At 44.8% G+C, this 25,904-nt stretch overlaps 1 protein-coding gene across 18 annotated transcripts in view; it reads right to left on the minus strand.

Annotated features, from left to right (window-relative positions):
* Positions 1–25,904, minus strand: part of celsr1a (cadherin EGF LAG seven-pass G-type receptor 1a) — a 130,173-nt gene that overhangs the window by 56,376 nt on the left and 47,893 nt on the right. For all 18 annotated transcript variants that reach the window (XM_036944459.2, XM_090200256.1, XM_036944454.2 and 15 more), the window contains exons 2-7: positions 20,283–20,451; positions 19,882–20,062; positions 19,275–19,563; positions 17,389–17,611; positions 13,551–13,666; positions 7,501–7,589 (exon numbers count right to left, since the gene is read on the minus strand). In XM_036944459.2, coding sequence (XP_036800354.2) covers positions 7,501–7,589; positions 13,551–13,666; positions 17,389–17,611; positions 19,275–19,563; positions 19,882–20,062; positions 20,283–20,451 — 1,067 coding nt within the window. The remainder of the gene's footprint in view (positions 1–7,500; positions 7,590–13,550; positions 13,667–17,388; positions 17,612–19,274; positions 19,564–19,881; positions 20,063–20,282; positions 20,452–25,904) is intronic.

Raw genomic sequence — 25,904 nt, forward strand, 5'->3', positions numbered from 1 at the left:
TCAGCCTCTACACTTCTAGAGAACCACAAATATTATCTCCCTACAAAACCAATGGCTATGGCAGGTATGACTCCCATTTTAAAATACACAGTTTAGCTCACTCAGAGTTTATGATCATGAGTCCAGCTGTGAACACTCCCCTAAGAGATATAGATACTGGCTTTAACCTAAAAGACATACATATAACCCCTCAGACATTTAGGGATCCTCACCCCCCCATAACGCCCACCCCAGAGTCCAGTTATCCGTTGGGGGATAAATCTCACTGTGAGTGCATGGATCATCCCCACTACCACACTTCCCCTCTGTCATCTCTCTGCACTGTTTGCATAGAAAAGATCCGTCGTAGAGCAGAGACACACAGAGAAACAGAGACATGACACTAGCTCCTCTGTTTGGTAGAGCTAGCATGGCTGAATTAATAAGAGAAAGCTGTTGGGAGGGTGAGTTGTCTGTACACTGTATTGTGCTGTGAGAATGACCCAGCAGGAGGTCCTGTGAGGCTAGACCTGTTTGTTTAGCCTGGTCCCAGATCTGCTAATACAGTGTACAGCCAACTCGTATGGTCACTGCCGTGCTACTACTTGTGGTTCTAGGCCAGTGGTTCCCAACCAGGGGTACTAGGACCCCTGGGGTACTTGGCCTATCCACAGGGGGTACTTGACAAGACTCATGAGCCCATAGGCCTACTGATAAAATGAGAGGGTACTTCAGGGGTACTCCTGGCAGAGCAAAATTTCATTGGTGGTAAAATTCCATGTGACTGCTGGGTCACGGTAATCTCCTCTTATGCACTCTGGACATGGGTTGGTAGTACCCGACTGGCTAACAACCATCGGGTCTCTAATGGGCTGGTACTCAGGGCTCCATTGTCCCTCTAACCACTCTGACATCACATCAAGCACATCAAAATTGTGCCACGCTTTTAAAACTCACCTCGCTGTGATTGATCAAACAAAGAAATTCAACAACAGGTTTAAACTGAGTGGAAAACATGTTTGCTGTTTCAAAGCCTAACACAACTAAATGAACAGCGCTTTGGTTTTTTTTAATACTTTTTACCCAATTGGTAGTTACAGTTTTGTTCCATCACTGCAACTCCTGTTGCATTAATAGGCTGACCCATTGCCTTTTAGCGACAGAATATCTTACCACAGTGCGTTTCCATCTCGTCCGCTCTCTCCTTCACTTATATCCCGAGCGTGCAGAGAGAGAGGGGCTGTCAGTTAAATGAAATAGATGTTACTATCGATGTTCCCGAAAACAGATTTCACTAGGTTTCCCAAATGAAGCACTGGGTAGCTTCAGGAACAGGGTTGAAGAGCCCATGGCATACAGGGTTTGGGCGGGAATATCACCTCTCACGTAGCGGGAGGATGCATGCACCTCAAACAGTGGTTGATGGGTGGAGTGAAATAACAGGAGTAGCCTACCTGGCATGATGGGAAAAAAACAACTGGTGGGAAAGGAGCCTCCATTCACTATTAGAGTGCATACAGATTACATCTCCCCCCCCGGTATGTGCGGCCTGCGGCAAGGAACAGAGCGCAAGCTTTTTCTGCGACTTTCTCAAATCCTCAACAGCCCGAAGGCTCATCATGCAGAGCCCATATATGTGTTGATTTCTAAGTCATTCTAAGGTTTGTATCATTCACAACTAAAGTTGCCAAGTAACTCTAAATCTAGTATATAGGACCTGTTTCAAATGATCACTTTTACGCTCAACATAGCCACTTCATATGCGGACTCTCTCTCTGGAAGGGGAAAAATATCCTTTCTATTTTATGCAGCTAAGTTCAGTTATATTCTTCTTACTATAAATCATATAATATAAAATAATGGCACGGGACTTGTCTACTAAATGAACACGGCTACAGCCTACCTGGCTTAATAAAGCCTCGTATCTATAAAGGCCATGTTATTACCATCTCCTTCAGTCAGAGTATGAGTTTTAGATGAGGGCTTCGATGCAGCAGTGTGATTAGCTATTAGAGCTAGCTAGGCCTGTCTGTGTCTGGGAATGTGGCTAATAGAGCATGTTATACTGCAAAATGTAAATAACGTCATGTCCTCTAGACTACTCTGTCCAGACCACAACTATTAACAAGTCTGACACTAGGCCCAGACATAGACCCCTTTACAAATAAACACACAGACATACACACACTTGTCGACCTCTTGTCCTTAATGAACATTCATTATTCAACATAGTGCCTAAAGTCATCCATCATAAGACAAAGCCTGCCTGCCTGCAGCCTGTCGCCGCTTCATCCAGTGGTCTACAACAGAAAAGAGAAGAACAGAAATACACCACAGTGATCCAACATACTTCCTCCCCAGACAATCCTCCTTCTGAGAGATGACGTGACGTCACTTCCTGCTTCATTATCATCAAAACCTGAACAGTCCAAGAATATCCCTTTCTCTCTGTGTGTTTCCTTTTTAGCTCTGAGTGTGTGTGTGTGTGTGTGTGTGTGTGTGTGTGTGTGTGTGTGTGTGTGTGTGTGTGTGTGTGTGTGTGTCTCTTGTGCCAACTCCTCTTGCTGTCCTTGAGACATCGCTACTCCACATCCAAAATAAATTGGGAATTTCTGTCTTCTATTGTGTGAAATCTTCAATAGGGAGGCCGCCCCCGCCCTGCATGAGTCTAAGCACCACACACACCACCGTAAATCACCAAGCACAATGCAAGTGTGTCTGTTACCATGGTGGCCCAATGCCCCTCATAGCCCATCCCCTTGCGGCCTCTGACCTATGGTTTGAGGAGAAAGGGGAGCAGACTGTTAGTGGCTGTTTGGGGTGACTGGGCCCCTCCACTCTGATATGGACAACCCTTAATCAAACCGGTGCCTTGAGAAGCCTCGAGTAGGCCATAAAAATATCCTAGGCTGAGTCCCAAATGGCACCGCATTCCCAGCAAAGTGCACTACGTTTGACCAGAGCTCTGTGTATGGAATAGGATGTCACGGTGGAACGCAGACATTGGGAATCCCTTTATGAGTCCTCCAAGGCTCTGAAGTAGAAAGTGATAGGTCTTCTGAGCTTAGTCTGGCTTTAGATGAAGGCCTGGATCCTATCTGGACTGTCGGGACCAGGTTTGGCTGTTCTCAATGTGACTGGGGTGAGGTATAACATAAAGGTGACAGCGTGCCTGGCTGCAGTAGCCTCTTCCTGGACAGCAAGGTTATTATAGTGTTTTTATATTCGTTTTTTATTTCTATTCTTTTTTCTATTCTTTTTTAAATTTTTACTTTCCATTCAGATTCTCTTTTTTATTGAGTTTTAGTTGCATTAAAATATTTAGATGTATTGTTTAAATGTAGTTTTAGGAGTAGAAAGCATGCTAGGCTAGTTTTTAGTGATTTATTTGTGCCACTTCTTGCAATTGGGGCAGTAATACATAGGGTGATTTGCTAGGTCATAGGTTAGGTGAGGTTGAATTATTAGGTCAATCTCAACGTGACTTGGATTTATTAAAAGGAATGGCCTGAGACTGGTGCAAAATAGATGTTGGAAGGAAAATGTATTTTGCGTAGGTTTACAACAATCCAGCGCTTTTTAACTTTAGTAGTACATGTAAGAAGAATCAAGTTAGCTACCTAGCTGATTTTTTTGCTAATGATAGTGATCAAAGATTGTGTATACACTGACAAGATACTGGACTGACCGCTCTAACAATGGGAATAATATCGGCAAAGGCATGAGGAGGTTGGATCAGGTGGAGACATTCTAGCCAATGAGAGAGCAGATAAGCATGTGAACAACAGGCACAACTCTGATATAAAATAGTTTTCTCAAAGCTGCCGGAATACCATGTGCGCCCACTTATATCAAAGCAACCTAAACATTAGTGCTATTTGATCGAATAAGCCTCGCGTAGCAAATGAGCAATTACATATTGTGTTGATTCGACCCTCTCTCATTGACCTCCAAACTAAAAAAGGAGGAGATCTGCATGGAGGAATGGGTCAAAATACCAGCAAGTGTGTGAAAACCTTGTGAAGACTTACAGAAAACGTTTGACCTCTGTCATGGCCAACAAAGGGTATATAACAAAGTATTAAGATAAACTTTTGTTATGACCAAATACTTATTTTCCACCATAATTTGCAAATAAATTCATAAAAAATCCTACAATGTGATTTTCTGGATTTCTTTTTCTCATTTTGTCTGTCATAGTTGAAGTGTACATATGATGAAAATTACAGGCCTCTCATCTTTTTAAGTGGGAGAACTTGCACAATTGGTGGCTGACTAAATACTTTTTTGCCCCACTGTATGTGTGTGTGTGTGTGCTAGAGGCTTTTCCACCCAACATGCATACATAAAAGGAATGTAAACGTAGACCGGTTCTGAATGAACCCGAGAACAGTTAGACCTGTTTCAAATAGGCCTGTGGAAAAGCAGACCCAAACATACCTCTCATATCCGAGAGTAGAAAGAGAGAGAGAAGCAGCCAGCTCCATCAATAAATTAGAGATATTGGCCAAATGATAAACACAATTTTTTATTTTACTTTTCGCCCTTTTCCTGACCAATTTCGTGATACAGTCTTGTCCCATCGCTACAACTCCCGTACGGACTCGGGAGAGGCGAAGGCGTCCTCCAAAACACGACCCTGCTAAGCAGCACTGCAATTTGACACACTGCTCGCTTAACCCGGAAGCCAGCCGCACCAATGTGCCGGAGGAAACACGGTCCAGCTGGTGACCGGGTCAGCTTGCAGTCGCCCGGCCCGCCACAAGGAGGCTAGAGCGTGATGGGACAAGGAAGCCAAACTCTCCCCTAACCCGGACGACGCTGTGCCAATATGGCGTCGCCTCATGGGTCTCCCACTCACTTCCGGGTATGGCACAACCCGGGATCGAACCCAGGACTGTATTGATGCCTCGTGCACTGCGGTGCAGCACCTTAGACCTCTGCGCCACTCGGGAGACCCACCAAATGATCAACTTACATGTCCTTAAAAACTGCCTATAACAAATAAAACAAAAAAACAACTAGTTGTGTTTCGATGTGTAGCATATTCAAAGCTTTATAGCCTATTGTTATATAGATTTTTACTCTCCTAAATCAATAATTGTCCACCTTACGCTGTTGGAGATTAAGCGGTTGGAGATTTGAGCGATAAATGCGTCAGGGCATTGCATGAATATTGGCCTAGGCGTCAACTGTATGATATTAATATAAATATATATATATATTTATATATAAAGTAAGAGAAGCTTAAGCCTAGCCCTAGAGAGATGGAGAAAAAGACAGAGATATTCCGGCACAATGTTCCCAACACAGACATGTATTTCTTTATACTTTTCAGATAGACTACTACTGCTATAAAGAAATAGGAAGCTAATTTGTACATTTTCAATGGGAGTATTTGTTTTATAAAGACAAGCATTATATTGTTAGATTAAAGGCGTAACTCTGGTAGGTCTAAAACATTCTTCGTCAACTTCAACTTGTTGGAGTGCTGGTGTGTGTTATAATAACCATAGCCTACCACAACCAAAAATGTACAAAAATGACTTCACTTTATTAGGGTAATATCAAAAGTAAGTCGACATTGTTTATAGGGGAAATACGAACAGGTTAATATGTTTCATAATTCAATTAGGATTTGCATCTCGCCCTCTTCAGTTTGAACTTCTCACGGTTTGACTGAGAGTAGCCCTACCGGTAATTCCATTATATTGCGGCAAACACAACATTACAGCTGGAACTTCATTTAGCCAACAAAAATGTCTCGACAAAAATGAAACAAAACGCTTTTTGCAAACACTATTTAAAGAACTGGTTTAGATTCTTAAATAGGCCTGCAATAATAATAATAATAATAATAATAATAATGATATATAATCATATTAATGATAAAACTAATTATAATAAATACATAAATAAATAAAAGTTAGAAAATTGCATCAAACCTGAATAGCGAGTTGCACACAGTCCATTAAGGCCGTGCCAATGATCTTCTCATCTTTGTCCACTACAGTATTACAACTTGTCCCCGAGGACATTCTTCTTGATTTTACTTCAATGGAAAAGGCCTTTCACTGGCTCTCTCCTCAGCAGCAGGCGCACACGAGGCGAGCAGCCTGAATCTGTTTCAGCTGGACATACGCTGTGCGTTTTATTGAGTTGCAATTGGCTGACACATAACGAGCTTGCCCAGTTCTCATCACCTCACACACATTCAGTTAAAAGGAGGACGTGTCCAATCGGGTCCAGTCTGTAATACATTTTTTGTTGCACATACCCGAGACCCATAGCAATGATATCAGACCTGACCCAGATCCAAGACAAAAGTCACAATTTAGGAACCGCTTGGGTCCAGGGTCGGATCTCGAAATTTTGGGTCTATTGGATCCGTGAAGACTTCTAGTGTGTGCACGTGTGTGTGTGTACTTGTGGGCTCGCTCATGCGTGTGTGTGTGTTAGCGCTCACTCATGTGTCTGTGTGAGCGATTGTGTTTGTTTTACGCTGCCGACAGAACACTAGTAGCATAGGTTCAGTCCTGGGAGAAACTAAACGAGCAAGAAAGAGGAGGGATTTGGTTTAGAAACAGGAAATCTGTCCAGACTGGCAATAGCATGGAAATTCATCTCCCCTGTTTCCATGGTACTTTACCCCCAATACAACACACAGAACAATAAGAACCAACACAGGTCTGAAACCTGTTAGGAGGTCGGCCAATCACAATGCAGTATTTGACGTCTGCTACACCGGGTTAGGGAAGCCAGGAAAGTAGGAGTCAAAGACAGGCAGGAAATAAAGAAACCTGTGTCTTTCGTGACAAAAATGGACGAGGCTATTCTGAAACTTCAACATTAGGCACATGCCTTCCAGTTGACATGTGCTTTTCTGGAAACCGGTTGGGAAAGAGTCTAAAAGTCGGCGCTAAGAAGCTCTCACATGTTCAGAGAAGCATAGTCTACAACATACGGTTGAGGTAGGGAGTAGACCTGTATGCAGAGATGGATAGAGCTGAGATGTTGTCTGTCTGCTGTTGTCGTTCAATAGGCCCGAGGCCATGGGAAGTTTGTGGAAAAATAACACCCAGCAATTGACTGCCGTATAAGTCTAATATGCGATTACCTTTGGTGGTGAATTTGATCTGTGATATGAAATAATCCTCCTTAAGATTGGCTTATAGAAAGAGCGTGGGAAAACCACAGTTTCCCTCTGGTTTGAGCAGTTCACATGTAATACAATTAAGATGAACTCTGACACACACATGGCTCATAAGATCTTTCTGATACAATCATGTTCTTTATGGTCCCACTTTATTTCAATAATCCAGAATAAAAGGTGGTCAACATATCAACAGACTATCAAACCAGGTTATCCGAGTAGGTGAGTGACTTGGACAGATATGCAGATTTCTCCATTGGGGTGTCTTCTTGCATTTCTGTCTTCAACATATGTTTACTGTTTCTATGTACAGCAACAAACAAGCCAGACGAGACAGACAAGATAAACACGGTGTAGCCGTGCCTTACCTTGTTGTAGTAGTGCAGCTGGACAGAGTGCCACTGGCCGTCACTGACCCCACCGGGAACAAAGGGATGGACCACGGTCTTAGTCTCGCCTGGAGGAGGGGGAGAGAGTGGCGGGGAGAGAGGGAAAGAGAGAAAGAGGGAGAGAGGAAAGATAGGAAAGACAAGAGCGGTGAAAAGAGGTTGTGGTTAAATACAATGCCATATTGTCTGTCGAATGTACGTAACCTTGTATGCCAGTGCCTTGCGAAAGTTTTCGGCCCCCTTGAACTTTGCGACCTTTTGCCACATTTCAGGCTTCAAACATAAAGATATAAAACTGTATTTTTTTGTGAAGAATCAACAACAAGTGGGACACAATCATGAAGTGGAACGACATTTATTGGATATTTCAAACTTTTTTAACAAATCAAAAACAGAAAAATTGGGTGTGCAAAATTCTTCAGCCCCTTTACTTTCAGTGCAGCAAACTCTCTCCAGAAGTTCAGTGAGGATCTCTGAATGATCCAATGTTGACCTAAATGACTAATGATGATAAATACAATCCACCTGTGTGTAATCAAGTCTCCGTATAAATGCACCTGCACTGTGATAGTCTCAGAGGTCCGTTAAAAGCGCAGAGAGCATCATGAAGAACAAGAAACACACCAGGCAGGTCCGAGATACTGTTGTGAAGAAGTTTAAAGCCGGATTTAAAGCGATAATATTGAAATGGAAGGAGTATCAGACCACTGCAAATCTACCAAGACCTGGCCGTCCCTCTAAACTTTCAGCTCATACAAGGAGAAGACTGATCAGAGATGCAGCCAAGAGGCCCATGATCACTCTGGATGAACTGCAGAGATCTACAGCTGAGGTGGGAGACTCTGTCCATAGGACAACAATCAGTTGTATATTGCACAAATCTGGCCTTTATGGAAGAGTGGCAAGAAGAAAGCCATTTCTTAAAGATATCCATAAAAAGTGTTGTTTAAAGTTTGCCACAAGCCACCTGGGAGACACACCAAACATGTGGAAGAAGGTGCTCTGGTCAGATGAAACCAAAATTGAACTTTTTGGCAACAATGCAAAACGTTATGTTTGGCGTAAAAGCAACACAGCTCATCACCCTGAACACACCATCCCCACTGTCAAACATGGTGGTGGCAGCATCATGGTTTGGGCCTGCTTTTCTTCAGCAGGGACAGGGAAGATGGTTAAAATTGATGGGAAGATGGATGGAGCCAAATATACAGGACCATTCTGGAAGAAAACCTGATGGAGTCTGCAAAAGACCTGAGACTGGGACGGAGATTTGTCTTCCAACAAGACAATGATCCAAAACATAAAGCAAACATAAATCAAAAATAAACATATCCAGGTGTTAGAATGGCCAAGTCAAAGTCCAGACCTGAATCCAATCGAGAATCTGTGGAAAGAACTGAAAACTGCTGTTCACAAAAGCTCTCCATCCAACCTCACTGAGCTCGAGCTGTTTTGCAAGGAGGAATGTGAAAAAATGTAATCGCAGCAAAAGGTGGCGCTACAAAGTATTAACTTAAGGGGGCTGAATACTTTTGCACGCCGAATTTTTCAGTTTTTGATTTGTTAAAAAAGTTTGAAATATCCAATAAATGTCGTTCCACTTCATGATTGTGTCCCACTTGTTGTTGATTCTTCACAAAAAAATACAGTTTGATATCTTTATGATTGAAGCCTGAAATGTGGCAAAAGGTCGCAAAGTTCAAGGGGGCTGAATACTTTCGCAAGGCACTGTAGGCTCTACTTTAAAAGGAAGGATAAATGTCAGAGAGTATATGCTTTACAACATGCATGTCAGAGTTAAAAATCAATGGAAGGAAAACCATTTCTCTTACATGAAAGTCCAACATGGAGAAATAAAAACACAGCCAGGCTCACAAAGCCAGTCAGCTCACACAGTTGTCATAAATCACACTCACTGTAAGAACACCAGGGTTTTCCAACCATATCAATGGTTCTCGTTCACAATGTCGGCAGAGCAACAATCACACCAGATTTACCCAGGGCTTTACTGACTGTTTACCAAGGGCAGGAGTCTCTCAGGAAGAATTTACCCACAAACTCAGGCAACAGTAATGCAACACTGTAGCTGTGTTACAGAGTCATTAGTCATGGTGTTTAGTGTGTCTTTATAAAAAATAAAAAACTCAATTACTTCTGCAGTCCCACGTTGCCCTTTCTTGCTGACTGTGTGGTATGAAATCCAAGGCTCTCTAGACATAGGCAGTGAGCCACACTCAGCGCAGTGGATTCAACAACAAGAGCTGTGTTTGTTTGCGTGCATACAATTGAAGTCAGAGGTTTACATACAGCTTAGCCAAATACATTTAATCTCAGTTTTTCACAATTCCTGACATTTAATTCTGGTGAAAATCCCTTGTCTTAGGTCAGTTACGACAACAATAGGAGAGAAAATTTATAATTTCAGCGTTTATTTCTTTCATCACATTCCCAGTGGGTCAGAAGTTTACATACACTCAAATGGTATTTGATAGCATTGCCTTTAAATTGTTTAACTTGGAAACAAACATTTCGGGTAGCCTTCCACAAGCTTTCCTCAATAAGTTGGGTTAATTTTGGCCCATTCCTCCTGACAGAGCTGGTCTAACTAAGTCAGGATTGGAGGCCTCCTTGCTCGCACATTTTCTATAGGATTGAGGTCAGGGCTTTGTGATGGCCACTCCAATACCTTGACTTTGTGGTCCTTAAGCCATTTTGCCACAACTTTGGAAGTATGCTTGGGGTCATTGTCCATTTGGAAGACACATTTGTGACCAAGCTTTAACTGAGGTCTTGAGATGTTGCTTCAGTATATCCACATCATTTTCATTCCTCATGATTCTATCTATTTTGTGAAGTAGACCAGTCCCTCCTGCAGCAAAGCACCCCCACAACATGATGCTGCCACCCCTGTGATTCACGGTTGGGATGGTGTTCTTCGGTTTGCAAGCCTCCCATTTTTCCTCCAAACAGGGATGGTCATTATGGCCAAACACTTCTATTTTCGTTAATTCAGCCCAGAGGAAATTTCTCCAAAAAGTACAATTTTTGTCCCCATGTGCAGTTGCAAACCGTAGTCTGGCTTTTTTAATGGCGATTTTGGAGCAGTGGCTTCTTCCTTGCTGAGCGGCCTTTCAGGTTATGTCGATATAAAACTTGCTTGGACTGTGGATATAGATACTTTTGTACCCGTTTCCTCCAGCATCGTCATAAGGTCCTTTGCTGTTGTTCTGGGATTGATATGCTCTTTTCGCACCTAAGTACGTTCATCTCTAGGAGACAGAATGCATCTCCTTCCTGAGCGGTATGACGGCTACATGGGCCCATGGTGTTTATACTTGCGTACTATTGTTTGTACAGATGAATTTGGTACCTTCAGGCGTTTGGAAATTGCTCCCAATGATGAACCAGACTTGTGGAATTCTACAATTTTCATCTGAGGTCTTGGCTGATTTCTTTTGATTTTCCCATGATGTCAAGCAAAGAGGCACTGAGTTTGAAGGTAGGCCTTGAAATACATCCACAGGTACACCTCCAATTTACTCAAATTATATCAATTAGCCTATCAGAAGCTTCTAACGCCTTGACAACACTTTCTCAAATTTTCCAAGCTGTTTAAAGGCACAGACAACTTGGTGTATGTAAACTTCTGACCCACTGGAATTGTGATACAGTGAATTATAAGTGAAATAATCTGTCTGTAAACAACTGTTGGAAAAATGACTTGTATCATGCACAAGGTTTTCCTATTTTGTTGCATTACAACCTGGAATTAAAATAGATTTTTTGGGGGTTTGTATCATTTGATTTACACAACATGCCTACCACTTTGAAAATGCAAAATATTTTTTATTGTGAAATAAACAAGAAATAAGACAAATAAACAGGAAATAAACACCCCCAAAGTCAATACTTTATAGAGCCACCTTTTGTAGCAATTACAGCTGCAAGTCTCTTGGGGTATGTCTCTATAAGCTTGGCAGATCTAGCCACTGGGATTTTTGCCCATTCAAGGCAAAACTGCTCCAGCTCCTTCAAGTTGGATGGGTTCCGCTGGTGAACAGCAATCTTTAAGTCATACCACAGATTCTCAATTGGATTGAGGTCTGGGCTTTGACTAGGCCATTCCAAGACATTTAAATGTTTCCCCCTTAAACCACTAGAGCGTCGCTTTAGCAGTATGCTTAGGGTCATTGTCCTGCTGGAAGGTGAACCTCCGTCCCAGTCTCAAATCTCTAGAAGACAAAAAGGTTTCCCTCAAAAATGTCCCAGTATTTAGCACCATCCATCATTCCTTCAATTCTGACCAGTTTCCCAGTCCCTGCCGACGAAAAACATCCCCACAGCATGATGCTACCACCACCATGCTTCACTGTGTTCTCAGGGTGATGAGATGTGTTGGGTTTGTGCCAGACATAGCATTTTCCTTGAAGGCCAAAAAACTAAATTATAGTCTAATCTGACTCTGACTAGACTTCTTCCATATGTTTGGGGAGTCTCTCACATGCCTTTTGGCAAACACCAAATGTGTTTGCAAAATGTTTTCTTTAAGCAATTGCTTTTTTCTGGCCACTCTTCCCAGCTCTGTGGAGTGTACGGCTTAAAGTGGTCCTATGGACAGATACTCTAATCTCTGCTGTGGAGCTTTGCAGCTCCTACAGAGTTATCTTTTGTCTCTTTGTTGCCTCTCTGATTATTGCTGTGGTGCTATATTATTTAAATTTTTAAAAATTTTACCCCCTTTTCATGGTATCCAATTGTTAGTAGTTACAATCTTGTCTCATCGCTACAAGCATCCAACCCGGAAGCCAGCCACACCAATGTGTCGGAGGAAACACCATGCACCTGGCGACCTGGTTAGCGTGCACTGCGCCCGGCCCGCCACAGGAGTCGCTAGTGCGCGATGAGACAAGGATATCCCTACCGGCCAAACCTTCCCTAAACCGGACGATGCTAGGCAAATTGTGCGTCGCCCCACAGACCTCCCGGCCGCGGCCGGCTGCGACAGAGTCTCTGGTGGCACAGCTTGCACTGCGATGCAGTGCAGACCACTGCGCCACAGTGCAGACCACTGCGCCACCCGGGAGGCCCCATTCTTTCCATTTTTTTATTATGGATTTAATGGTGCTCCGTGGGATGTTCAAAGTTTGGATTTTTTTTTATAATCCAACCCTGATCTGTACTTCTCCACAACTTTGTCTGTGACCTGTTTGGAGAGCTCCTTGATCTTCATGGTGTCGCTTGCTTGTTGGTTCCCCTTGCTTAGTGGTGTTGTAGACTCTGGGGCCTTTTGGAACAGGTGTGTATATACTGACATCATGTGACACTTAAATAAAGTCCACTTGTGTGCAATCTAACTAATTATGTGACTTCTGAAGGTAATTGGTTGCACCAGATCTTATTTAGGGGCTTCATCGCAAAGGGGGTGAATACATTTGCACGCATCACTTTTCCATGTTTTACTTTTTAGATTTTTTTGAATAAGTTATTTTTTCATTTCACTTCACCAATTTGTCCATTACATGAAATCCATTACATTAAATCCAAATAAAAATCTATTTAAATTACAGGTTGTAATGCAATAAAATAGGAAAAACGCCAAGGGGGATGAATACTTTTGTAAGGCACTGTAGGTCTTCATGGCTCGTTAAGTGCCTATACTGTCATGAATCAGTCTGCTCAGGCTCTGTCAGGGGGAAGCAGCTGCTCGCTGACCACAGTAAAACACTCAGCCCTTTCACACAGCCAAATCCAATGCATCTCTAGGTGTAACTGCACAGCAGCATAGCCAGACAATGGAGAGGACACATTCTAATGAAATCCTGTAACTGTTTGTTTCACACTGGTCAAGGAGTTCAGCTGATAAGAGTGTTTACCAAGCGGTTTGTGAAAGCCACATTCATGATATCCTTACAGCGGAGTTGATTAAGCAAGCTATCGGCTAGTGTTGATACAAGCAACTCGTAAGTCATTTTCCAGCTCTTTGTGCGAGCATGATTATTTGCACTGTGGACACGCTGCCGCCCTCTCACCTGCAGAGAAGGTGAGTTGGATCTGTTCCTCGATAATCTCCAAGGCGATAAAGTCGTGTTTCTCGTTAAATCTCCCATTGTACAGCAGCAGGGCATTCCTCTCTCTGGTGGCAAACCTGGGGACAAGATGGACACAGGGTCAACCTTCTATTGTCAAACCCACATTTGGTGCCAAAATGGCACCCATTCAAATCCTATCTCTCAAACATAGTTAGCCAAACTTTTTTTGTGTGAACAATAATTCATTAGGTTTTTACAGTATGTGGCATAGTTAGACAAACTCTGTCACAGACTCTGTGTATCTAACCCAAACTGCCATATAAGATACACTATATAAACAAAAGTATGTGGACACCCCTTCAAATTAGTGGATTGCCGACAGGTGTAGAAAATCAAGCACACAGTCATGTAATCTCCATAAACAAACATTGGCAGTAGAATGGCCTTACTGAAGAGCTCAGTGACTTTCAACATAGGATGCCACCTTTCCAACAATTCAGTTTGTCAAACGTATGTCCTGCTAGAGCTGCCCGGGTCAACTTTGAGTGCTGTTATTGTGAAGTGGAAACGTCTAGGAGCAACAAAGGCTCAGCCGTGAAGTGGTAGCTCACCGAACTGCCGAGTCAGCACAAGAACTGTTCGTCGGGAGCTTCATGAAATGCTGTTCATGGCCGAGCAGCTGCACACAAGCCAAAGATCACCATGCGCAATGCCAAGCGTCTGCTGGAGTGGTCTAAAGCTCACAGAAGGGGACCGGTGAGTGCTGAAGCACGTACCCCGTAAAAATCGACTGTCCTCGGTTGCACTGTCTCTGGAAGCAACATCAGTACAAGAACCATTCGTCATTCGTCGGGAGCTTCATGAAATGGGTTCCCATGGCCTCAACCCCAATGAACACCTTTGGGATGAATTGCAAAGCCTACTGCGAGCAAGGCCTAATCGCCCAACATTTGTGCCCGACCTCACGAATGACCTTGTGGCTGAATGGAAGTAAGTCCCTGCAGCAATGTTCCAACATCTAGTGAAAAGCCTTCACAGAAAAGTGAAGGCTGTTATAGCAGCAAAGGGGGGACAAAATCCATATTCATTCCCGTGATTTTGAAATGAGATGTTCGACCAGCAGGTGTCCACACACTTTTGGTCATGTAGTGTATATGAGAGGTGGGATTTGGGGTTGGAGAGGTGTGTAAGGAGTGAGAAACTCCTGAGGAAGAAAAGAGGAAGAGAGACTTGAAGGAGAATAAGAAAGTGTTCGGTAAGACCAGTGGTCTAGAGTCAGGAAGGAGGAAGTAGATGCCCTGCCCTGGTGGCCCATCTCCCTGTTAACCCCTGCCATAGTACAGTGCCTTGCAAAAGTATTCATCACCCTTGGCATTTTTCCTATTTTGTTGCATTACAACCTGTAATTTAAATGAATTTTTATTCGGATTTCATGTAACGGACATTAACAAAATAGTTTGTTTAAAAAAAAGTCTAAAAAATTAAAAACGGAAAAGTGTTGCATGCATATGTATTCACCCCCTTTGCTATGAAGCCCCTAAATAAGATCTGGTACAACCAATTACCTTCAGAAGTCACATAATAAAGTCCACCTGTGTGCAATCTAAGTGTCACATGATCTCAGTATACACCTGTTCTGAAAGGCCCCAGAGTCTACAAGGCGCACCACCAAGCAAGCAGCACCATGAAGACCAAAGAGCTCTCCAAACAGGTCAGGGACAAAGTTGTGGAGAAGTACAGATCAGGGTTGGATTATTAAAAAATATCAGAAACTTTAAACATCCCACGGAGCACCTATAAATCCATTATTGAGCAATTGAAAGAAAATGGCACTACAACAAACCTGCCAAGAGAGGGCCGCCCACCAAAACTCACGGACCAGGCAAGGAGGGCATTAATCAGAGAGGCAACAAAGAGACCAAAGATAACCCTGAAGGAGCTGCAAAGCTCCACAGCGGAGACTGGAGTATCTGTCCATAGGACCACTTTAAGCGGTACACTCCACAGAGCTGGGCTTTACGGAAGAATGGCCAGAAAAAAGCAATTGCTTAAAAAAAAAAATAAGCAAACACGTTTGGTGTTCGCCAAAATGCATGTGGGAAACTCTAGTTAAAGGTACTCTAGTCAGATGAGACTAAAATTGAACTTTTTGGCCATCAAGGAAAATGCTAGCACAAACCCAATAACTCTCATCACCCTGAGAACATCATCCCTACAGTGAGGCATTGTGGTGGCAGAATCATGCTGTGGGGATGTTTTTCCATCGGCAGGGACTGGGAAACTGGTCAGAATTGAAGGAATGATAGATGGTGCTAAATACAGGGAAATTCTTGAGGAAACCTGTTTCAGTCTTCCAGAGATTTGAGACTGGGACGGAAGTTCACCTTCCAGCAGGACAATTACCCGAAGCATACTGCTAAAGCAACACTTGAGTGGTTTAAGGGGAAACATTTAAACATCTTGGAATGGCCTAGTCAAAGCCCAGACCGCAATCCCATTGAGAATCTGTGGTACGACTTCAAGATTTCTGTATACCACTAGAACCCATCCAACTTGAAGGAGCTGGAGCAGTTTTGCCTTGAAGAATGGGCAAAAATCCCAGTGGCTAGATCAGCCAAGCTTATAGAGACATACCCCAAGATACTTGCAGCTGTGATTGCTGCGAAAGGTGGCTCTACAAAGTATTGACTTTGGGGGGGTGAATAGTAATGCACGCTCAAGTTTTCATTTCTTTTGTCTTATTTCTTGTCTGTTTCACAATAAAACATATTTTGCATCTTCAAAGTGGTAGTAGGCATGTTGTGTAAATCAAATGATACAAACTCCCCAAAAATCTATTTTAATTCCAGGTTGTAATGCAAGGGGGGTGAATACTTTTGCAAGCCACTGTATGTGTGTGTGTGTGTGTGTGTGTGTGTGTGTGTGTGTGTGTCATCCTGCATGCGTGCTATAAGGGGCACAGAGGGCACGAGAGTCAGACACCAGATACCAGCATGGCAGTGGGAGGTGTGGAGGGGTAGCAGGGGGGGGCAGGGGGGCAGGAAGACACAGCCGATAAAAGAAAACAGTGATAAGAGTACCTCATCACAGGACTCTTCCTGTTTTCACCCTGTTCTACCGCTTCTCACCGACACACTCTGCTTTTCACATCCACCCACTTTTATGATCCTCACCCCACCTAGAACTTCAAATGGGACTAGCAACAGATTTGACACAATATTTACACTACGGTGCAAGTGCACTAGTTTTGATCAGAGCCACATAAGGGCTGCCACATAGAATGCAGTTTACTAAATTTATGGGCTGTTTGAGAGACAAAGAACTCTGCATTCCCATTTCTGTGTTCCTGCCTTGACTATGAAAGGTGTTATAGATAATTTTCCTCTACGGCTGTTTCAACAGATAAGAGCGTGCACACACACACACACACACCCCCCCCCCCCCCCCCCCGTGAGCTCCGAAACAATAAAGATGTCTCTACATGCCCCACTGAACTGGTATACTGAACTGAGCTAAGTGTGTGTTTGTTTGTGCAACCCTCCCTGTACCCAAATTACGGTTTACTGCACACACGCAAACATGTACAGTAGACATGTCGCTCTGTTAACACATGACCAACGGAAACAGGATGCACCTCAGCTCAATTTCGAGTCTCCTCGCAAAGGGACTGAATACTTATGCAAATAAGGTTGCTGAGGTTTGTTATTTATGGAATCCATTTTAGAGTAAGGCTGTAACGGAGCAAAATGTGGAAAAAGTCGATACATTCCAAAAGGCACTGTAGATGGGGAGAGATACAGAGAGGGAGAGAGAGAGTAGATAGTTTCCAAGTACTCACATGAACGAGACAGTAAAGTGGAACCTCTGCCGCAGTCCTCTGAAGGTGATGAAGGACTGACCAGGGAAAGACCTGGTGGTCATCTCACAGTAAGGCTTCTCGTACTCTCCCGGGGGACACTGGCACATAAACCCCCCCACCAGCAGGTCCACACATTTCCCCCCGTTCTTACACACCCCCGGGACACACCGCCCCGACCGGGCGTTCACCTCACAGTGCTCACCTGGGGAGAGAGTAAGGTTTAAGAGTGATATACCCACCCGGTCAGACACGCAAGAAGTCATATCCAGAGACTGCATTCCCATTTCCCATTTCTGAGAGACAGGAGACACTGTTTCTATATTGCTCTGCTGAATGGTTCTCATGGAGAATCTAATAATAATAATTATAATAGGTCACATACACCAGATAGGTGCTGTGAAATGTGTTTTTTTTTTACAGGGTCAGCCATTGTAGTACGGCGCCCCAGGAGCAAATTAGGGTTACAGACACTAACTACTGGTCTGGACATCACATCACCACCACAGACACACAGCTTAGTTTCCCACTGACAGACTGTCTGTCTATGAGACCACAGGAAACTGGCTGACTTGCTCAAGTTTGCAGGCCATCTTCAAGTCCATCAGTTTCCTTATCTAAGATGGCCGCCAACCATCGCCGTCAACTCCAGCTCCAGTGTTGTGTCAACCATCATCCCGCCAAGATCTGTCTAGGAGGGGAGGGGAACAGCCAGGTATGTGTGGGATGGAGGGGGGCGCAGGACCCTGTCTGGACCCTGGTAATGACTCTTCTCTCTGTGGTATAATCCATTTTCCGAGGAGAATTAGGAGGATCTGTTTCCCTGTAATGCGGGAATAATGTGGAAACCCAAGGCGGACACAGTAGGCCCCGCTGTCATCGGCCACATAATGGCTCCTAACTAGCTGAGGTCGAACTGTGACCTTCAAAGACTAGACCCCCCATTGGAGGAGAGGAAGGGTGGAGTGTGGTATAATGAGGTAATTACAGCTGATAAGGAAGTGAAGGAGGGAAATAGGAAAGTAGTGGCGGGGTTGTCATTATATTCTACCGGGCCCCATTGCAGGGACAGAGAGACGGAGAGATGTGGTATCACTATCAGATGAAAGCTCCCGTTCAGTTGACCTGCTGGGGCTCCCGAGTGGCGCAGCGGTCTAAAGTGCTACAGACCCTGGTTCGATTCCAGGCTGTATCCCAACCGGCTGTGATTGGGAGTCCCACAATTGGCCCAGCGTCGTCCGGGTTAGGGTTTGGCCGGGGTAGGCCGTCATTGGAAATAAGGATTTGTTCTGAACTGACTTGCCTAGTTAAATAAAGGTTAAATAAAATAAATAAAAACCAGCAAACTCCATGAAAAAGTCCTAAGTGCACCTGATAGCTCCGCCCCTCGACCATCACTCAGACACAAAGACAGTGACAGGAGTTGGGCCTACTGTAGAGTGTACCTGGGGCTGCCAGCTAGACAGCATTCCAGCCTCGTCGCAAACATAAATCACATTGAGACAGACCATTTAGTAAAGGGGTCATTTGTAGTTGATAGATCATCAGTGGGTTGGTGCATCCTGCTGCTGGCCAACACCAGAGTTGATCTGGAGCCAAAGTGACTGCCATGAAATGTGTGCCTCACCCAAACTGGAAGCTACACTCTGATGGTGGCTGGGGTGACTTACCAGACAGTACCTACATACAATTTAAATCTCTTAAAGACCTAGGAAAGTATTACCCTGGTCCCAGAACCTTTTGTGCTACGTTGCCAACTACTGTGGCCATGTTCGCACCATTTCCAAGACAGCACAACAGGTCAGGGAACAGGCTAGCAAGGATGATACTGTACACAATCAACTCCTTCACTGAGTGGAGCCACTGACCAGTGAAGTCTTCCTGACACTCGCATGTATAGCCTCCTTCTCGGCTGCGACACTTCCCGTTGTTCCTGCAGGGTCCTGAGTAGCAGAGGTCTATCTCCGTCTCACAGTAGTCCCCGGTGAAGCCTGCAGGACAGCGGCAGCGCAGACCGTTGATGGGGTGGATGGGCCGGAACAGCACCGTGTCGGAGGAGATGAAGGGCGGGGAGCTGTCAAACTTCAGCACAGACACACACTTCATATAGTTCTCACACGGCTCCCTCAGGCAGATGTTGTCGTCGAAGGGAAGCACCTGGAACGGATACAATTCATTAGAAAATTGCTCAAATCCAGAAACTGAAATGGGCAACAGAGATGGTTGGTTTTCGGTCTTTCCTTCGAATCAGTGGCTGACTTAGATCGGGAAAACCTGAGTCGTGTTCATTACGGCACACCGTAGCTAAACTTTTCAAAACCACAACAAAACATTTATTATTGGACAAGTTCGGATAGTACCTCCCTGATCATTTTCTTCAATTTGGGGCCAACTGTACATGACCCAGTTGTCCAGGAGTGGGTAGGCAGGGGTCAATTTGGGATTCATTCAAAGAACCTGTTGTGAGTAAGTTACCTGTTGTGATGATATTAGTCGGAGCAGGGTGCGGTTCAGATAGATCTGCTCCTGCAGCTCCTCGGAGGGGAAGTACCTCCCCGGGGGACCCCCTGGCTGCAGCGCCGAGAAGGTCACGTTGAGGATGGCGCCACGAACGTCTGTGTCGTTCTGAATGTTGAACACAAAGACGGCCTGGCGGCTGGTGGAGAGTAGAGAGTCTTATGATCATACAGAGCAGAAGTGCTGTGGCAGCAACAGAATGCTACACGTACCTCCATGGAGTAGAAGCTAAGGTTGCAACACTTCAATAACTTCCCCAAAAATTCCCAGGTTAGACAGAAATCCCGGTTCCGAGGGTTATTATTCCCTCTTGATACCGAGACTCTTCCAACCAGGTTTTCTGGGAGCAGACACATTACCTGGTGGAGAGCACGGCTGCCACACCTTCCAGGAAGAGGGACAGCAGAGGGGACAGGAAGCGCTCCTGAGACATGTTCTCCAGGCGCACTGTGATGCTGTTGGTCAACATGTCGTCTGTGATTATGGTGACCCGCAGGGTGCACAATGCTGTGACCCGATGGATACCATCTGGGGAGGGGGAGGAGAGGGGGGGGTTAAATGGATGAACTACAGAGCAGAGCAACAGTTGAAAGACGGATCAGAACTAATGTACATAATTGAAGCCATGAAGCTTTGTTAAGATTTGTTGAGCGTTTTGTAGAATATAGAAGTGATCCTCATCTAAGTGGATGTATTGCAGAGTAGTCGAGTCAACCACAGTTCAACCACACCAAACACATGAAGATTGGTGTTAAACTTTGTTGAATAGTTCATAAATGAGCCCAATTTGTTAAAACTGTCCCGATCATAGACATTAAATCAACTAGACAGAGTCACTGGCAGGCATATAATCATTTGAATAAATAACCTGTCCTGTCAATCACAGCAAAATGTCGGCATTTCTCTCCCTCTTGTCCAGGAACACACTTTAATTACCTACTGTAAATATCTCAATCCTAATGGAACCTTCTCAGAGGAGATCTCTTGCGCATCCCAAATGGCACCCTATTCCCTATATAGTGTACGACTTTAGACCAAGGCCCACGTTGCTCTGGACAGAAGCACAGCACTCGATAGGGAATATAGTGCAATTTGGGACGCAGACCCAAGAGTGTGAACACCAACACTTCCCGCAAACGAGAGACGTGTGCTGCTCACAGCGATTTCCTGACAAATATTATGTTACAGTGAGACTTGGGAAGGACTGGCTTCCAGTGTCCTGAGTCTCTGCCAGCGTTCTCTCTCTGTGCAGAGCTTAGCAGCTGCACTTGTTTGTCATGCCACGGTTCTCTATCGACAACGGTAGATTGAATTAATTAGGTGTCATTGTGATTCCACCTGATTCAAAGCCACTCCTAAGTAATTAAACAACTCTGATCTCGTTTCAACTTGTGGAACAACTGCAAACTGCTCAGTTCTTCTATCCCATATGTCATATGGACTGAGTGTACAAAATAATCTTTGAATCTTGAGACAATTGCGATATGGATTGTGTGTGTGTGTGTGTGTGTGTGTGCCGCTCGGAGGGTGAACGGGCAAGACAAAAGCTGAAGTGCCTTTGATTAGAGTGTGGTAGGAGATGCCAGACGCACCGATTGTGTCAAGAACTGCAATGGCTGCTGGGTTTTTCATGCTCAACAGTTTCCTGTGTGTATCAAGAATGGTCCACCACCCAAAGGACATCCAGCCAACTTAACATAACTGTGGGAAGCATTGGAGTCAACATGGGCCAGCATCCCTGTGGAACGCTTTCAACACCTTGTAGAGTCCATGACCAGACGAACTGAGGCTGTTCTGAAGGCAAAAGGGGGGTTTGGTGTACTCCGTGTAGAGCCCATAGGCCTAGACCCATTCGTTATAACGCTGGGTTATAGGAAGAGAGCTGACACTGCTAACTCTTAACTGATCCATACAAAGTCTACAGGGCTGATCCATAGAAAGTCTACAGGGCTGATCCATACAAAGTCTACAGGGCTGATCCATACAAAGTCTACAGGGCTGATCCATACAAAGTCTACAGGGCTGATCCATACAAAGTCTACAGGGCTGATCCATACAAAGTCTACAGGGCTGATCCATTCAAAGTCTACAGGGCTGATCCATACAAAGTCTACAGGGCTGATCCATACAAAGTCTACAGTGCTGATCCATACAAAGTCTACAGGGCTGATCCATACAAAGTCTACAGGGCTGATCCATACAAAGTCTACAGGGCTGATCCATACAAAGTCTACAGGGCTGATCCATACAAAGTCTACAGGGCTGATCCATACAAAGTCTACAGGGCTGATCCATAGAAAGTCTACAGGGCTGATCCATAGAAAGTCTACAGGGCTGATCCATACAAAGTCTACAGGGCTGATCCATACAAAGTCTACAGGGCTGATCCATACAAAGTCTACAGGGCTGATCCATACAAAGTCTACAGGGCTGATCCATACAAAGTCTACAGGGCTGATCCATACAAAGTCTACAGGGCTGATCCATACAAAGTCTACAGGGCTGATCCATACAAAGTCTACAGGGCTGATCCATACAAAGTCTACAGGGCTGATCCATACAAAGTCTACAGGGCTGATCCATACAAAGTCTACAGGGCTGATCCATACAAAGTCTACAGGGCTGATCCATACAAAGTTTACAGGGCTGATCCATACAAAGTCTACAGGGCTAGGCTATTTGTTCAACACCAAGCATACAAAGAGTCTACAGGGTTCTAATACTGTGGTTTCTGGGATGTAGGAGGAGAGTTGCCAACAGGTGGCTGCAGCAGTTGAAATACTGTTGAAACGTCTCCGAGTGGCCGATCGGGTTGCAGGAGTCTTGTTGAGTCAATGTGTATGCGTGCGTGAGAGAGACGGCTGAGCGGCAGGTGCCTTGTCAGTCACTCTCCCCAAAATTAGGTCATTTCTCAGGACCCCTACACCCCTCTCTAGCCCCGCCTCCCCCCCTTCCTATATTCCCTCTCCTCTCCCTCCCCCGTCAGTGCCTCTGTTCATCAGACTGCCTCACACTGTTTATCAGACTGGGTGCTGATACCGTTGTCTCCTCACAGCCTCCACCTCCTCCTCCTCTTCACTAAAAGTGTTGCCCAGTGTGTCATCATTATCAGACAGAGAAGAGCAAGACGACCTGCTTTCCACTCTGTTACACCCACAGTCACCACATACTTCTAGAGAATAACACACAAAAAGCACCCCCCCCCCCCCCATGTGGTCATACACACACACACACACGTTCCCTTAGTTCACCGTAGAGAGAGGGTGCTCTACTAGCACAGAGAGTATCTGTTACACTAGACATCCATCACAGAGTAGTCTACCCAAGTTGTCTACTCCCCCACCTGTCCCCTCTGCCTGTCTGTCCGCGCAACACAGTCAGTACATATGGTGGTCCAGAAGCTAATTGAAACACAAACACATATGCAAGCAGGGATGGTTGGACAAACGCGTACACACACACACACACACACACACACACACTACAGGAAGCAGGTGTAAGAGGTTCCAGTCACCTGTTCAGTGTTAACATTAAGCAGCAGGTCCAGACAGTAGCTGTTGGCACTCAGCTTAAGACAACAGTAGCACTCTAAACCCTTCGCTGTTGAGAGTACAGCTCAAACCATCCCGACTGTGCTTGACAAAACGTTTCATCACCTGCTCTCCGGGTCCTCAAAAGGCAAATCTAAGCTATTCACTCACTGAGTAAACTGACCAGGAACGAGGCCTACTTTATTGGCCATGAAGTACAAGCGCACAGGTCCTGCCTCTCTAAGTGACTAACTACATAGAGCCACTGAACCCTAAACTGTTCCCCACACACAATGCTGAGGGAACGAGGGTTGACAACAGGCCATTAACAGGGGAGGACCAGGTTAAATACAGGGAGAGTTTTCCAGGAGGAAAACTGTCCCGTGGCATCCCAAGAGAAATGCTATTTATACCCCCCCAGCTGTTCTTTTCGGGGTCAATGATAGGGCAACACACACACGTACACACAGGGTGTCCCTGGGCAGATCACTGCCAGTCATCCCAGGGCGTGTCATATTCAGACGCCATGGAAACAGGAGTTCTCCGAGGGTAAATAGCACTGCATGAGTGACATGGGAGACGACAGGACCCACTCCATAGTGATATAAAACACCACACACTACATTACAAAGATGCCGTTTACAAGTATATCGGAGTGGGTGAAATACCCCGATGAAGGTCTACGGAGTCTGAGACATTGGTGAAATAAGATCCATTACATTCGTGGGACGCATCAAGATCAACAGTGTGCTACAGTTTTCTTTAGTGTTCCGTGTGTGTTACAATTACGATATGCCAAGCATTTATGAACTTGTAATAACCATTAAGATGACATGAGACGAATATAGTCGTGCTAAAGTAAATAAACAGGTGTATTGTCCAAACAATAAAAAACTCACAGCGTGTCACTCGTTGTTTTATTAGTCATCTCAGTATACTGCCCGCGCTGCAACAGTGAATGAATCATATATATGATGATTGAATTGTGTGTAATCTGTTTTCCATAGACGCAGGTCTAGTCAACAACCACTCCCCGGATCCTTAAGCATCAGTGGGAGAAACTCAAAACTCACTTTACATCAGTGCATCTTGTTTATGAGGCAGGAGGTGCTAATAAGGCTGTTAACAGATTGTGGGACAGTGATATGCATGACACCAGTCAGTCTCTGTAGTTTATAGGCCTAGCCATCTATGATTTCATTTTTTACATTTGATTTAACTCAGCAAGTCAGTTAAGAACAAATTCTTATTTACAATGACGGCCTACACCGGCCAAACCCGGGACGACGCCGGGCCAATTGTGCGCCGCCCTATGGGACTCCCAATCACGGCCGGATGTGATGCAGCCTGGATTCCAACCAGGGACTATAGTGACGCCTCTTGCACTGAGATGCAGTGCCTTAGACCGCTGCGCCACTCTGGATGGAGCCGGACACTGGGACATTCCACCAAGGTTCCCATCTGTCACAGTGAGTGACAACAACACCCTTGTCTATATCACTAACTGCCCCACCCACCCATTCTGGAGATCAATGACACTGCTGTTACTATCTGTCTGTGGTCTGTGACTGACAGAGTGTGGCCATCATGATGGGGGGGTAAATTATTTTTCAACTCACAATTTAGGAAGCACGTTTAAACGTTTGTAATGAATTGAAAAATCCGCATAGAATCAACAGGTGATTTTCAATTCATTAGACTGAATAAAAAAACGAACCAGAGCCCAACCCTGGTGACCACAACCCTGGTGACCACAACCCTGGAAACCACAACCCTGGAGACCACAACCCTGGAGACCACAACCCTGGAGACCACAACCCTGGTGACCACAACCCTGGTGACCACAACCCTGCTGACCACAACCCTGCTGACCACAACCCTGGTGACCACCCACACCGTCCAACAACAACAGCAGTGTTTTCACAGATAACGGAAGAAGCAAACGGCAGACGTCTCATCTGTACGACAGGCGACAGGTTCTCCTCGCAAACCTGTCAACCCCACCCGTGTGAGACAGAGGGGGGATTCAGACCCCCCCCCCCTACAGCGGGAAGAGAGTGGTATGTTCCGCTCCTAAATCACTATGACAGGGGAAAGAAGGAAAGGACAACCCCTGCATTCCACACAAAGACCAATCCTTCCCTGCATTGGTTTGTTTGCAGTGGAAATGTGATTATTTTAATCATTTTGACATTTACCACAGTCAAGTAGGATGGTAATACGAGGAATAGTGTTTAATCCTTGAAGAAAGCCAACCATTATAACAACAGACATTCTAGATGGCAGTGATTTTTATTTGACTGGCAACCATCTTTTATTGCGCAATAACATTTTAAAGGTACAGCGACCAATGAAAACTGAGCCCTATTTAGCAGGTGCTGAGAAAACACCACAAAGCGACCCCTTTCTCTCTCCGAACATTCAAATATTTGAACCACAACAATGACTCCA

This window comes from Oncorhynchus mykiss, chromosome 15, assembly GCF_057628025.1.
Source record: "Oncorhynchus mykiss isolate SJ-2025 chromosome 15, ASM5762802v1, whole genome shotgun sequence".
In the NCBI taxonomy this organism is placed as follows: domain Eukaryota; kingdom Metazoa; phylum Chordata; class Actinopteri; order Salmoniformes; family Salmonidae; genus Oncorhynchus; species Oncorhynchus mykiss.